Here is a 16,389-nt window from a genome sequence, read left to right as displayed (position 1 = left end):
AAGCTAGAGGGCTTTTATAACCAGCCTGACCTTCTTACACCTTATTCCCTTTCATAATAACAGTGACATTAGCCTTGCTGCTCCTCCCAGGAGACATTTTCCCTGGCTCTCCACCATGACTGTCCCTATCTGTCCCTCCTGGCTTCTCTAGCTCAGAGCAAACCCTAACTTCCATAAGAAGCTTTTCCCAATCCCCCTTAATTCGAGTTCCTTCCCTCTGTTGATTATCTCCAATTTATCCTGCCTATAGCTTGTATGTACATAGGGATTTTCAAATTGTTTCCTCCATTAGAATGTGAACTCCTAGAAGGCAGGAACTATTTGTACCCAGTTTAGCACAGTGTTGGGCACATGGTAGGTGTTTAATAAATGCTTGTTGACTTGACATAGGGAGATCAATCAGAAGACTATGACAGTAGTCCAGACGTAATATTATGGTGGTCTTCACGGTAATGGTAGTAGTGTCAGAAGAAAGAAGACAGTGTATACAAGCAATATGAAGACAGACTCAATGCACCTTGGCAATAGGATGGATATGGGAGTGATGAGTCGATGATCATTGTTAAGTGATGAGTTGAGGATGATCCCCAGGCTGTAAGCCTGGGTGACTGGGAGGACATTGGTGCTCAACAGTAATAGGGAAGCTAGGAATGTTTGGCGGTGGAGAGATATTAATGTCTGTTTTGGATAAGCTGTGTTTAAGATGTCTACAGGACATCCAGCTTGAGATGGCCAATATAAAGTTGGAGATGTGAGACTGGAGGCCAGCAGAGAGGTTAAGGCTGGATTAATAGATATGAGATTCACCTGCTTAGAGATGATAGTTGAATGTATGGGAATTGATGAGATCACCAAATGAAATAGTATAGAAGGGACAAAAGAAGAAGGGCCAGGACAGAACCTCAAGGATGCCCATGGTTAGTGGACATGACCAGGATGAAGGTTCAGCAAAGAAGGCTGAGGAGAGTTCAGACAGGCAAGAGGAAGACCAGGAGAGAACATCGAGGAGGAGAGAATGACTGGTTGTGTCAAAGGTTACAGAGAAGTCAAGGCTAGGATTGAGAAAAAGCCCTAGGTTTTTCAATTCAGAGATCATTGTTCACTTTGAAGAGAGCAGTTTCTATTGAATGATGAGATCAGAAGCTATATTTCAGACTTAAGGGGAGAGGGAGAGGGAGAGGAAAGCAAGTGGTGACGCCTATTGTCATTGGCTTTTTCAAGAATTTAGCCACAAAAGGGAAGAGAGGTATAGAATAGATAAGTAGAGATGACAGGTTGAGTGGGTTTTTTATGGATGTGGGAGCCATGGGCATATTTATAGGCAGCAGGGATACAGCCAACAGTCCAGGATACAGTGAAGTTTAGTGAAAGAGTAGGGATAACAGAAGGGGCCATCTGCTGGAGATGATGGGATGGAATGGGATGATTTGTGCATGTAGGGGAAAGAGAAGGGGAAGGGCCATCTCCTTCTTCATATGAGAGAGGTGAAGAAGATAATGTCCAAAGGCATCTGAATGACATGAGTTAAGGAGGGGAGAAGAGAAGTTCTCTGTGAATGGCCTTCATTTTTCTTACTGAAATATGAGGCAAGATTCTCAATAGAGAGAGAGGCATGATGAGGAGCCATGGGAGGTTTGAAGAGGGATGCAAAGGTTTGGAAGGGCTGCTGTGGTAGCAGAATAGTAAATCAGTTAGGGCATTGTAAGAAGGTCGCCTTAGCTTAGTGATTTATAGATTGACCAGGGCCCTGTTTCCTTGTCCCACCCCAGCATGACTCTGGTGCAATATCACTCCAGTTCAAAGGATTTTTCCCATTTAGTCTAAAAATCTCACTTAGTTATCAAAGAAAAATGGAGTAAGGTAATTTCAACCCTCCCTTTGCACGTGGTATCCTGTTGCTTGCCTCTGCTTTTTCATTTCCCTGTCTCCCTTCAAGATTCAGTTGAAATCCTTCCTTCCTGTCCTTCATAGACTTTCTTGCAATCCCCCAAAACACTAGCATGCTACTACTGTATTTTCCTGGACCCAGAGTCACAGGCACAGTCACAGGGCACAGGCACAGGATACCTCCATTAAGGATGCTATTTGCTCCCTCCTCCCATCTGAAAATAGGAGCAAAAACTGATGTTTATTAGCAAACAAAAAAATTCTCAACCAGTTTGTACAAGGTCAATTTACACCTTGGAGCTAAAACCTTCCTATAACTGCATAGTGGAGAGAGGAGTAAAGGGAGCCTGGGTGGGGGCAAGGGAAAAGATAGCAAGTGGGGACCTGATTTTTTCCATTCAGTAATGATCTTTCCTGGTCTCACATAGAGCTTTTCTCTTTGATGTACACATACTTTAGGATTTTATATTATGGTTTTGCATGTAACTCTCACATGCTAGACCCTCTCAGGACACCAAGCACCTGAGTACATTTTGAGAGATTTTCTTAATATCTTGACTCATGGGTCTCATGGAGGAGATTGTTGGAAAAATGTATGGCACCTTATGGTATTCTGGGAATGACTTCCCACTAATGAGCTAACAGCTCATAAGTATAAAGGAAAATCTTGTTAAAGGGAAGTAAACTAGCTAAATGACCTTGTTCAAGTCACAATAAGTAAGCAAGAAGTATTTATTAAGCACCTACTAGGTGCCAGTCACTGCTAAGCCCTGGGGATACAAAGAAAGACCAAAATCACTCCCTTCTTTTAAAGAGCTTACATTCTAATGGGAGAAACAACCTGAAAGAATTACATAGGAACAAGATACATTCATGAAAAATGGGAGATACCCGTGGAAGGAGGACTGGCATCGAGGGGGACAAGGAAAGGCTTCTTGTAGGAGGTAGGGTTTGAAGGAAGCCAGGGAAATCAGGAGATGAAGATGGGAAGGGAGAGAATCGCAGGCATGGTGGATAGCCAATGAAAATGTTCTGCCAGAGTCCAGAGATAGAGTTTCGTGTGTGTGTGTGTGTGTGTGTGTGTGTTTGGGGAGGCCGATATCACTGGATGGGAGAGTATGTGAAAGGGAGTAAAGTGCAAAAAGATTGGAAAGATGATGACTGGCTTTAAAAACCAAAAGGAAGTTTTTGTATTTTATTCAGGAAGGAATATGGAGCTCCTTGAGTTTCTTGCATAAGGAGGAGAGGTGATACAGTCAGACCTGTGCTCTAGGAGAATCAATTTGACAGCTCAAAGAAGGATGGACTGGAGTGAGGAGAGATGTGAGGCAGGGAAACCAGCCAGAAGGCTATTGTAATGTCCCTGACATCTTTGTCCTCAGTTTCCTCATCTGTAAAATGAGAGGCTCGGACTAGATTACCTCTATCTCTAAATCTATGAGCGTATGAGCCTGTGAATGGAAATGATGGTCAGTCAGCTGCCTTAAAATCCAAGAATTATGCCCTTTTCTATGTACCTCAGAACTGGGAAGCTAAGGTCTGGAATGAGATACAAGGCTGATGGAGCTCCCTGTGTCAGAGCCTTCAGTAATTATATTCATTAGCTGGGGTGGGGAATAGTTGATCTCCATCAATTCCTGATTATAACTCATATAACCATGTCTGGTATGCCATGATTTGAGCCTAAAGCATTGATCACCTTGTCTAGTGGGCTAATGTATACAGTAGTACAAAGATAGGACAAGGAGAATGGGTCATATCATAGAGGGCCTTAAATCAGGCCCAGACAAAATGTTTTTGGACCTCAGAGTTGGTACAGATGAGTGAACTAAACCCTACTGGAGAATTCTCTAGTCATTTGGTTTTCGTGCATAAAGCCCAGGTGATGGGAAGAGAAGCTTGAGGCTTTAGGGATACAGAGGCTCTCCCTGAGTCTTGAAAAAAGATGGATCTTTTCCCCTTGATAGTGAAGTTGCCTCTCAGTGCATCCAAATGAAGGAGATTGGTAGGGTGCTGTGGCAAGAAGTGACTGACCCCAAGGTGTTTGCCCATGCAGGTTGGGAAGGGGAAGGCTAGGGAATGGAGTGCCTTTTATAAAAAGATGGGGTCAAAAGCTAGGAAAGAGAGGTGCATTTTGAATGAGAGGAGTTGGGTCAAATCTTGACTTTGTTCTTTGCTAACTAGGTGACCTTGGGCAAATCACTTCTCTCTTTAGGCCTCATTTCCTTACTTTTAAAAATGAAATATTGGGGCCATATTATCTCTAAGGTCCTTCCATTGTCTGAAAGGTTTCTTAGAGTTCACTGAGTCTACTCTCCTAATTTTAAACACAGGGAAACTGACAGTCAAATAAGGGACATGACTTTTACAGAATCTCACAATCCCAGGATTTGATAGTTGAGAGGTACCTCATCAGCCATTGATTCCCGTCTACTCAAGCTCACATGTTCATATAAAAAGATGGGCAGATACTGGGGTGAGTCAGAGACTTGTGTTTCCTGAGTGTAAGGGACATCTCCAGAGGACTTCATGTGCCACAATGCTTGGGCTGTGCATGAAGCCACAGCCTAATGATGATCACCAGGACAGAGCTCTTATTGGCAAGGAGGCTCTAGAACAGGTTCTCCACCCCTGCTCTAGAGGGTGGAAATTTTATAAGGTAGAATTTCAGTGGCCGTGGGGATGCTGAATGGACAAGTGTGGCAAGACAAGAAATATGTTTCAGACAGATAATCTAAGATGACTGTGTGGGACAGCTGTTGTGGTGTCTAACATTCATTTGTAATGTTAGAATGACTTGTAGGGCAGAGATAAGGGTTTTCAGTCATTCTTCAGTCTGTCCCAAGTCTGTGAAAGACCCCTAGAAGTTAACTATACCACCATCTAAGTGTCTCCCACTTGGACAGTGAATTGCAAATTGAATATGACCTCCCACTATTGACCAGAGATGTAGAGGAAATGACAGGAAATTAGACTATAAATTTACTGGAGGTATAGAGGATTTATAAGTGGATATCAAGAATGTTTTACTTAATTCTTTCCTTTTTTATTTTTTTACATTGTATAATGCCTGATAGGTATGCTACTGGATCTGTGTATCTTTGTTATATATAGTAAGTGAGTATCAAAAAACAGGTAAAAGTTAGTATACACTATTTGGACCTTAGAAAATGGAGAGAGCTTTGTGAGTTGTGGTGATCACCAAGTGGGTAGTCTTGATTTGATCTAAGGTCATGAACAGAGTTGGGAAGAAATAAACAAGTTTCACTCCCTCATTTTACAAACATCTGAGGCAGATTTCAAGCTCAGGTCATAATGACTCCAAGTTCGACATCCTAGAATTTAGATATGTCCTAGAATGTCACGAAAAGATCTGAAATTCTTTTTTTTTTAAAGCAATTGGGGTTAAGTAACTTGCTCAAGGTTACACGGCCAGTTATTATTTCTGGGTGTGGTGCTGAGTATCTGAGCCCGGATTTGATCCAGGTCATCCCGACACTGGAGCTGGTGCTCTTACTCGCTGAGCCACCTGGCCGCCCCTTGATCTGAAATTCTTATGGAAGAAGTCAGAGATAATTGGAGGGTTGCTGGGGGTGGGGGTGGGGAAGAGATTGAAGCCCTTGATTGAGTGCAGCACCTTCTTGCAGACCCAGTGGTAAGGTGTTTGACATATCATGTCATTCCACTTCTCCATGGAATGGACACAGTCTTCTTGTATCCCATTACCATAATTCCAGTTGTCTGGTTGTTTCTTGTTCCAAAATCTGGGAAGAAAAATCTTTGTTTTATCAAGAGGAAGTGGAATAATCGGGGTTACTTGTAAATGAATTGAAAGGAAATCGATCCATCTATTGATGTTTTTTGTCTAAGTATAGAACGTCCTGGATTGTGGTGGGGAGGGAGAAAGATGGATGAGAGTATAGGGTGGAGACCCTATCATGAATGAGGGAGTGAATCCTTCGCCTGTGAGAAACTGCTGTGTTACTCTTTAGGCACTTAGTAAACAACCTTTCTAGTCTCTCTGGCTGTTAGTGCCTCCCCATCCAACAAGGCAACTCGTATCTATTTTGAATCTGTTTTATACATACCTACATATGGGCATATTATTTATCATGTTTGAATAGAAGTTCCATTACGGTGGGGATTTTTGCATCCCCATCAGAGTCTGGTACAAAATATTCACTTAATAAATACTTCCTGATTGATGGATGGGTGGATGGATGGATGGATGGATGGATGGATGAATGGATGGATGGATGGATGGATGGAGGAGACCGTCCTTCCCTTCTCCTCTCTTCTCTCCTCCTCTTCTTATAGTATTTCACTTGGTTTTCTCATCAGCTCCCTTGGATTAAATTACCACTATGCAGATGATTTGCAGATCTATTTCTACTTCTCTAATTTCTCTCCTGACCTCCAGTCTCACATGTTCAATTTCCTATTGGACATCTTGAATTGGATGTCCCATAGACATCTTAAATTTGACATATCCAAAATTATATTCATCTTTCACCAAAATTCTCCTTTCTTCATAACTTCCCTATTACTGATGAGGGCACCACCATGCTCCCAGTTATTCCGGCTTCTAACCACAGTGTCATCTGATACTCCTCACCCTCTTTTAACCCTCACATCCTGACTGTTGTCAGGTCCCAACATTTCCTACCTTCACAGCACCTGTCAGATAGCCTCTCTTTTCTCCTCTGACACTAGTTCAGTCCCTCATTGTCTAATATCTGAATTTCTGCAATAGTTTTCTGGTGGACAGTCCAGTCACAAGTCTCTCCCCACTCCATCCTCCACTCAGCTGCTAAATCCATCTTCCTAAAATGTAGATCTGACCATATCACCCCTCATACTCCCTTCCCATTCAGTAAACTCCAGTGGCTTCCTTTTACCTCTAGGATCAAATATAAAATCATCTGTTTGCATTCAAAGACCTTTGTAACCCCGTTGCCCATTTTTTTTACATCTTATAGCTGCTTTCCTTCCCTCCCCCACTCCTCACTCCGTGATCCTTGCTGTTCCTCAAACAAGACTCGCCAACTCTCAGCCGTAGTGATCTCCCATGCCTGAAAGGCTTTGCTCCTCATCTCCTCCTCTTAGCTTCCCTGACTTCCTTCAGAAAGAAGTCTTTCCTAGTCTTTAATCTCAGCATCCACTGTCTGTGAATCATCTCCAATTCCTCATGTCTTTCACTGGTGTGTACAGAGTTGTTTGCATGTTGTCTCTCCCATTAGACTACTATGAGAGTAGGGACTTTCTTTTGCCTTTCTTTGTCTCCCTGGTATTTAGCACAGTGTCTGGCACATAGCAGATACTTAATAAACACGACTGACTGATAATATGACTCACATTTCTGCATATGCGGGGAGTAGAGATGTAATGGGGGCCATCAGAGGGGTTTTCCAGTCCGCTGGACCTGAATGCTTCCCATGGAACAGAGGCTGTGTTCTGGCTCAAAGGGGTGAACCCTGTGGATGCTCAACACCTCACTGTAGGAAATGTCCAACCTCCTTATCATTCCCTTGGTGGCAGGGGGAGGGAAGTGGGGAGACAGGGCAGATGGCAGTTGTGTCAAAGATGATTGGTGCAGGATCAGGAAGACCTGCCCACTTGGTAGACTTTAAAAAGAGAAATCCCTTCTGCTCTTGACCTCCCTTCCTCTTTTTTGAATTCATGACTTGGGACTCTAGCAGCTCTTCCTTGGATTTCCTGGTGGGGAAGGGGAGGATTTCTTTCCTCTCCCCCTTCTTAGTAGCAACTATTGTGGCTTCTCTCCCATGGCAATGAGGACATGTGTTTGCCTGGGTGAGTCTGAGGCTGGATCGCAAGTCCTTACACAGGATATGGCTCCACTGACTGGGTGTGGTCATCTCCCCTAAGAAACTCTCCTTAATGCTCCTCAATACCCAGGAACTCCTGACTGCTTAAGGTCATGAGATTGTTACCAAGGCTAGCAACCTCTATCTCAGGGTCATTGTGCAGGCTTTTTTGTTCAGAAAAAGAAATTCAAAGCAGAGAAGGCCACTAAGGACTGAAAAACCTGGTCTCAGACTCACCTAGGCAAGCTTATATACTGCCATAGGCATATAGCTACCATAGTTGCTGCCAAGGAGAGGGAAATCCTCTGTACTCTTATGAAGAAGTCCAAGGAAAAGATGCCAAAGTCCCAAGGGGTCCCAAGTCACACATTCAAAAGGGGGAAAGAGACAGTGAGAATGGAAACTGTTTCCCCTATTACTGTTTACTGAAAGGGCCAAATCTTCTTTCCCCATCCCAAATCATCTTTGATTCAGCCCCAAGTGACCCAGTTGGACCTTGGGGACCAACCTGAAACCATGTTCTTAAGCAAAGGGCTTGAGCATAGAGCTGACCAGAAGGGTGAGCATACAGGCTTAGCTTCATTGGAAGTATCTAAATGGGAAAGATTAGCGGGTCTCTCCTGGTGAACCCCATCACAGACAGGCTGTTGCTCCTCCCCCATCCCACTATTTTATGGATGAACAAACACACTCAGAGACATAAATTGATGTGTTGAAAGTCACACCACTGGAGCAACTTGAATCCAGATATCCTGAGATCATATCTAGACCATATGGTCCTAGCAGGGTCTCAGTGAAGGCCAGATGCTTAGATGGAGTCAGAGAAAGCAGGAGGTTCCTAGACTTTCTCTGAGCCCCAGAAATTAAACCTTGTCCTAACCTGCTTTGCTGCTTGGACACACACATGTGCTCAGATGTGCACACACACACGTGTCATGGATCCCCCTCCCCCATAATTTATCTGACCTTGGTCTACCTTGAGCAAGCACGTGATGGTCTCCATGTGGCTGTGTGGACACACAGGACTCACCTTTTACTCGCGACACTATTAAAAGGAGTCCCATCTACCCAGCGCCAGGTGCCTTCAGTACCTTTGTCTGTCAGGCCTATCCAGTGATAAACTCCGCTTGTTGACTTTCCCAGAAACTCCTATGGAGAGGAATTAAAGTTTAGGACTGTAATGACTAACCCCACCACCAACACAATTATTCTGTATTGACATTGAGAGAGAGAGAGAGAGAGAGAGAGAGAGAGAGAGAGAGAGAGAGAGAGAGAGAGAGAGAGAGAGAGAGAGAGAGAGAGAGAGAGAGAGAGAGAGAGAGAGAGAGAGAGAGAGAGAGAGGGAGGAGAAGAGGGAGAGGGAGAAGAAGGACAAGGAGGAGGGAGTTTGAGAGAGATCATAATATGTATTGATTTTCCACCGTAAAATATAGATTCATTGAGAGGAGACTGGTTTATTTTTGTATCTCCAGCACATAGGGCTGACATAGTCTCTAGGGCATAACAAATGCTTGTTGCTGGAATAAAATGTGTGTATGTGTATATATGTGTGTATGCATGTGTGTAGGGGGTAGGAGGGTAGGTTGAAGCACGTAGGTGTATATGTCTGTGGGTGAATGTGAGAGGGCATACCTGTGGCTGGATTTTCATGGCTATATATTTGGATGTGGACATGTATGATTTCCCATTCCCTTACTGCAGGTCATAAAGACTGAGGGAAAAGGTGCCTGGTATGTCCCTTCTTGATACCCTAGACATCATAAACAGAAGGTCCCATTTCCTTTACCCACTGGACACTCAGATCCTGCTTTTACCAGCCCTTGTCTGCTTTTGTCCAGACTACCCCCTTTAAAAAATCCAACATTTTCTATTTTAGGTTGAATAGACTCCTCTTAGAGAATTTAACTGTCCCAGGGTACATTTGTCTCCATCCCCCATCCCTCCTATCCTCTCACTGCTAGGAACTAGGTCTTTTTAAGTAGTTACAGAATGTCAGAGAAGAAGGGATCTGAAAGCAGAGACGTGAGGGCTGACAGGTGTCTTAGAAATAATCCAGCACAATTCCTAACTTTTGCAGCTGAGGAAACTTAGATCCCTTTTAGGACACTGACCTGTTCTTCTTCTGAGGTCACTGAGGCCAGGTGAGAGTTGTGGGACACACAGAACTCTTCAGCCTCATCCCAAGACTTTTTGGCGATTGAAAAGTAATATGCCTTCCCCTTGTAGAAGCGCCAGCCTTGAAGGATTAGCTGCAGAAGGTGCTCTAGGGTAAGGGATATGAGGGAGTAGAACAAATGAAGGGTTTCTGAGTATGGATTCCAAGGAGATGATCTTCCCACCCTTACTAGATTCTTGAGTTCCACATCTCTCCCACTGTTTCATCCTGGAACTTCTCTCAACATTTGGACCTTGGATTGTCTAACCATCTACTGCCTTCTCAGTCTGAAATAGCCCTCTGTAAAGCCTGCCCCTTTCTCCCATTGGTGAGGTCCTCCTGGGGCACAGATATAGTAGGCAAAGGACAGTCTCTGTACTTCTCTTCTCTCCTCACTCTGACTTGGTAGGACTTTGCTCTGATCCCATTCTGAACTCCCTTCTCTTGGCTAAAGGCTTTCCCTCCTGGCTGTTACTTACCTTTCACCATTTCCTGTTGCTGGATGACTGTCTCTAGTTGGCTTTTTAACTTTTGGATTTCATCATTTAGAGCACTGACACCAGACAAATTTTGCTTTACCTTCTGCATCTCTTCGTAGATTATATTCAAGTCACTTCTTAACCTGGGGATCTGGCTTACTCCTTGTAAAGCTGGCTTTAACTTCTGGATCTCATTATTGGCTTTTGCCAGTTCTTTGGTTAATGTCTGGATCTGGGAAGTTAAGGCATTGGCATTCTTCAGACCTTCTTTCTGCATCTGGATCTCTTCCTTAGCTCTTTCCAAATGACTTTTCAAAAGCTGGATCTCTGGTTTCAAGGTGCTGATAGACTCCAAATCTCCTTTTAACACCTGCATCTGAGCACTGACATTCTTCAGGCTGCTATTTGCTGCCTGTGCCTGAATATCAGCATTTCCTAGACCCATCTTTAAGATCTGGACTTCAGCATTGGTCTTTTCCAAATGTTCACTTAACATCTGGATCTCAGCATTGGTGCTTTCCAAATTGTTTCTTAGCATCTGGGCCTGGGCATGAAGAGTATTAGCATTTCCCAAACCCTTTTTCAGTCTTTGCAGTTCAGCATTGTTTTTTTCCAAATTGTCTTGTAATATCTGAACCTGGGGAATTAAGGTGCTGTTGCCTCCCAAATTAGTTTTTAACATCTGGATCTCAGCATTGGAAAGTTCCAGACCTCTCTGTAATGTCTGGGTCAGGGAAAGTAAAGCACTTGCATTTTCTAGATCTTTCTTTAAAGTCTGTATCTCTCCACTGACCTTTTCTAGATCATGGCTTAGCATCTGGGACTGGGATTTTAAGCTATCAATATTCTTTAGACTTCTTTTTATCATTTGGATCTCAGCAGTTGCATTTCCCAAATGACCATCTAGTCTTTGAGTCTGTGAATTTAAGGCACTGACCTTCTCCATTTCTTTTCTTAACATCTGGATCTGAGAACTAATGCTCAACAGACTTTCATGTGTTACCTTTGTCTGAGTGCTGGTGTTTTGCAGACCTTCTTTTAACATCTGGATCTCAATATTGGCATTGTCTACACCAGTGCCTCTTGGCATCAGGGTCTGGGAATTTAACATGCTTGCATTTCCCAGGCCATTTTTGAGCATCTGGAATTGGGCATTCCAGGTGCTAATATTCTTAGAACCAAACTTGGAAACTGGATTGAATACTTGGACTTGGAAATCTGGAGAGGGCAAGAATATAAGGGTAATTAAGAAAAGAAATAAGGAAAGAATTAGGATTATCTGAGGGATCTGAACCCTGTACCCCCCCACCGTGTGTGTGTGTGTGTGTATGTGTGTGTGTGTCTAATTTGATGCACTTGGTCCTGGCTAAAGAACCACCACTTCCACCTTATGGCAGCATACTCAGCTTCAAGATTGACTCCAATTAAAAAGAGCTTCATAAATCCTGAGGTTGCAAAAGTGCTATGGTAATGAATGGGTGCCCAGGCTAGCTAGGTGGATGACCCTGGAGGGCCACCTAGCAGATGGTTCAGCCCCTAGAGTCTTGTCACAGTCTCTTCTTTTCCACAGGTCATTAGGCTAATATTGTGATCACCCACATACAATAACCTAACTAGTACGAGCAGGGAGAAGGAAAAGGAAGGGAAGATGTTTTATCTTGGTCCTTTGCTTCCTTTCAGCTCTGGATATTTGGGTCAGTGTTAATATTGGCAAAGGTAGAGGGTTCGGACAGATCATCTTTGAAGGCTCATAGGGTCATAGATGTAGAGCTGGAAGAGACCCTAGCAGCCATTGAATCCAACCTCCTCATTTTACAGAGGAAGAAACTGAGGCACAGGAGTTCAATGAATACCACCATTCTTATGTAAGGGAATGGAGGGACAGAACATTGAGGGTTAACGACTGCCTCCTTTCTATCCTCATTGGTACAACCACTCATCTGGTTTAAAGAATGGCTTCTGGTTGTCATTCTCACTCATCTATCTGCTATGGATCCCCTGTGGTGTGGGACTCTTGAAGGACCACCATTTTTTCAAATCTGCAAAATTCTGCAAATTCTGTCAAACCATATTTTTAGGCTATTATTCTGGCTGTTCAAAGAATTGTGGGGTAGGGAGAAGCAGCTGTTCCAACCCTAGTGAGGAATAGAAAGAGGAATGCAAGAGAGATTTCTCCCAATAAAAAGAGTTAACATTTACATAGCACTTTCGATATATGATTTCACTTGAGCTTCACAACAACACTGTGAAGTAGGCACTATTATCTCCACTTCACATATGAGGAAACTGAGGCACAGAAAAGTCAGTGCACTTGACTAGGGCCACAGAACAAGTAAGTGTGGGTAGGATTTCAAATTAGGCATTCAAGAATCTCAAGTCCACCCAGAGACATCAGCCTAAGTATTGAGTGCCCCTGGGCACTCCAGGCCTTAGGCGAAAGGGGAAAAGTACTTGTCTTGAGACTGCAGGTGGTTCCCCTTGGGAGCATAGATTCTTCCTAGCTGGACTTGTAGTCTATTGTGAAAACTGCTGGGGGTGGGGAGGAAGGACTCTGCCAGGCTAGGGGAAGCCTAGACAAGACCACATTTGTGGGATGGTTACAGGAAAGAGAGAAAGTGAGGGTCATTGTTGTTCAGTCATTTCAGTCATGTCCAACTCTATGACTCTATTTGGGGTTTTCTTGTCAAAGATATTGGAATGGCTTGCCATTTTCTTCTCCAGTTCATTTTACAGACAAACTGAGACAAAGAGGGTTAAGTGACTTGCCCAGGGTCATACAGCTGATAAATGTCTGAGGCCAGATTTGAACTCAGGAAAATGAGTTTTTTTGACTCCAGGTCTGGCTCTCTATCCACTGTGCCATGTAAATGGCTAAGGGAGGATCAGCAGGGCCCAAAGTCCAAAGCTCCTAGAAACTTACACGCAACAATCATAGCCACCAGAGCAATTATCAGACAGATGAGTATAACAGAAACCACCTTCGATGTCCTGAGGAATGAGGTTTCCTTGGTCTTGGAGTACAGACCTGGAGAAAGAGAGCACAGTGTCTCAGAAAGGCATTCATTCTATGACCTTGGACAGTTCCCCAGCCATCAATTTCCTCAGCTCTGGAATGGAGATAAGACCATCTTCCCTGCTTCCTTCTCCATTGGGACTGTAGGAAAGGAAATCATTCTTTGAAAAAGATACAAATCCCAACAGTGAAGGATTGCTTTGATGGTCATCCCTGGAATTTGATACTCATAGTAGCTCTGTGGAGGAAACACTATAGATTATTACTGATTTAATAGATGAAGGAACTGAGACTTGGAGAGTCTCAATAAATAATTTGCCCAGTCACCCAGCAAATTTGTTTTGGAGGTAGAAAGTGAATGGAGGTCTCCTTGGTTCCAAGGCCAATACATTACTATGCCACATAGCCACTCATATATAAAATTAGAAAAACACATCATATGTTTAGAGTTGGAAAGGACAATCAAGAAACACTTATTGAGTGCTTACTGTGTGCCAAACAATATGTTAAATCCTGGGAATAGAAAGGAGGCTAAAGCTATTACTTGCTCTCAAGGAGCTCAGAATCCAGTGGGAAAGACAACAGATAAACAACTATGTGCAAACAAGCTATGGACAGGATAAATTAGACATAATCAACATAGGAAAGGCTACAAGATTAATGAGTATTAGAAAAGGTTTCTTGTAGAAAGTGGGACATTAACCAGGACTTGAAGGAAGCCAAAGAAGCTAGGAGGCAGAGATGGGCAGGGAGAGATCCCAGGCATGGGGGCAGCCAGAGAGAATGCCCAGAGTCGGGAGATGGAGCTGAGGAATAGCCAGGAGAATGGTGTTGCTGGTTTATAGAGTACATAGCGTAGAAGACCTTGGTAAGGGTGTGGGGGATTGGTGAAGATTATGAAAGGCTTTGAATGCTAACTAGAGGATTTTGAATTTGGAGGCAATAGGGAGACCCTCAACTTTGTTGTTTAGGGAGGGTGATATGGTTGGACCTGAGCTTTAGGAAAATCACTTTGGTCACTGAATGGAAGACAGATTATAGTAGGCAGACCCATCAGCAGGCTATTGAAGTAATCTAGGCATGAGGCGATGAGGGTCTACAGAGATGTCGCAACAGTAGATTCAACAAGACTTACAACGGATTGGAAGTGGAGGGTATTGTCATCTCCATTTTTCACATGACAAGCCTGAGAAAGAATTCATGATAACACCTAGATTGTAAGCCTAAGAACTGGGGGGATGGCCATACCCTTGATAATACCAGGGCAGTTGGGAAGAGGGGAGAGTTTGGGTGGAAGGATAATGAGTTCAGTCTTGGTCATGTTGAGTTGAAGGTGTCTACAGGACATCTAGTTCAAGGTGTCTGGGAGACAGTTGGAAATAAGAGATTGGAGGTCAGGGGGAAGGTTAGGGCTGGCTAAGCACATCTGAAAATCATTAACATAAAGATGATCATTAAATTCATGGGAGCTGATGAGATGACTCAGTATAGTAGCATAGAGGGAGAAGAAATTGACCACTCAGGACAGAATCCTGTGGGATACTCACAGTTAGTGAGCATGAACTGGATGAAAACCTAGCAAAGGAGGTGGAGAAGGAGCAGTCAGATGGGTAGGAGGAGAATCGGGAAAGAGTGTTTTGATGGGTGATGGTAAGAGTATGATGGTAATCATAATAATTATCATATTAATATATTATATATTAATATCACATCTATTTATAATATATTATAATATAACATTTTGTCTTGATAGCCCTTTAAGGTTTGTAAAAAAACACTTTATCAATATTATCTTATTTTGTCCTCACAAAAACCCTGGGGGATAGGTGCTATTATTATCCTCATTTTACCCATAAGAAACTTGAGGCAAAAAAAGGGTTAAATTATTTTTCCAGGGTCACACAGCTAGGAAGTGCCTGAGGTTGGATTTGAGCCCAGGCCTTCTTGACTCCAAATCTTAACAGTCTATCCACTGTACGAGCCGGCTGCCTCTGAGCCTCTCTGTATGTAGCTTTGGGGGGGGGGGGTTGCAGGTAGAGGAACAGGTCGTGGGAAATGAGAAAGTTGGAGAATGGGGAGATTGGGGAGTCTGAGGCAGTATCATCATGTATGTGGAAGGCCCCTAGTGGGAGGGTACAAGTTGGGGAGGAGAGAAAGATCTCAGAGATCACAGTCAGTCCAGAGGGTTTTAACCTGGAATCCACAGGGGATCTGTGCTCTTGAATGGGAGAAAATGTCTATTTTCACCAAACTCTAACTCAAATTTAGCATTTCTCTCAATTATGAATGTAGAGAAAAAACATTCTTCTGAGAAGGAATCCCTAGGCTTTACTAGCTTGCCAAAGGGGTCTCTGAGAGAGTAAGTTGAGAACCTTTGATTTAGTCCCTTCCTTTTGCAAAAAAGGGAACTGAGGTTCAAAGTGAAGGGACTCACCCAGGGTCATACAGGTAGGAAAAGTGGCAAGGCTGAGATCTGAACCCAAGTCCTTTGGCTCCTTGGTCATTGCTGTTTCTATTTTGGGACATCCTGAGCTGGCAAAGAGGACCCACATACGTACGGAAGAGTATGACTCCAATGAGGCAGGGCTAAATGTCTTTGGCAGATAGCACAGGAGTAAAAGAAGCTGAGCCACCAAGGGGAAGAGAGAAGGGAGGAAAAGCAAAGACCCAGAGACCTCCCCTCCCCTTCCCCGTTGTGCTTGAGAGCAGAGGAGGACAGGAGAGAGGGGGGGTGGAGGGAGAGAGGGGGGAGACTGGCAGCCGAGCAGGCAGAGAGGCTTCCTCAGAGGTCAGGAAACTTCAAGAACCTCAGTCAGTGAACAAGCACACACTATGTGCCCATCAATCTACAAGCACTTATTAAGCGCCTACTATGCGTTGGGCACCCAGCTAAGTACTGGGAATACAAAGACAACCCCTGACTTACTGGAGGTCGCTAATGGGACAAGGGAGGAAAAGCTTGGGCTGGGGATGGAATTAGGGAGGGGTGTGTGTCCGTGTGTGAGTGTGTGTGTCTGTGTGAGTTTGTGC

At 43.7% G+C, this 16,389-nt stretch overlaps 1 protein-coding gene across 1 annotated transcript in view; it reads right to left on the bottom strand.

Annotated features, from left to right (window-relative positions):
* Positions 1–4,911: 4,911 nt before the first annotated feature.
* CLEC4F (C-type lectin domain family 4 member F) overlaps positions 4,912–16,389 on the bottom strand; it is a 13,850-nt gene continuing 2,372 nt past the window's right edge. The window contains exons 2-6 of the mRNA XM_069066788.1: positions 13,267–13,371; positions 10,347–11,564; positions 9,824–9,975; positions 8,743–8,861; positions 4,912–5,651 (exon numbers count right to left, since the gene is read on the bottom strand). Coding sequence (XP_068922889.1) covers positions 5,375–5,651; positions 8,743–8,861; positions 9,824–9,975; positions 10,347–11,564; positions 13,267–13,371 — 1,871 coding nt within the window. The 3' untranslated portion in view covers positions 4,912–5,374. The remainder of the gene's footprint in view (positions 5,652–8,742; positions 8,862–9,823; positions 9,976–10,346; positions 11,565–13,266; positions 13,372–16,389) is intronic.

This window comes from Petaurus breviceps, unplaced genomic scaffold, assembly GCF_028583685.1.
Source record: "Petaurus breviceps papuanus isolate PSGF00001 unplaced genomic scaffold, PetGlider_PUasm1.0 139, whole genome shotgun sequence".
Lineage (NCBI taxonomy): Eukaryota > Metazoa > Chordata > Mammalia > Diprotodontia > Petauridae > Petaurus > Petaurus breviceps.
The sequence above is the reverse complement of the archived record's forward strand: the minus strand, read 5'-3'. Positions and strand labels throughout refer to the sequence as shown.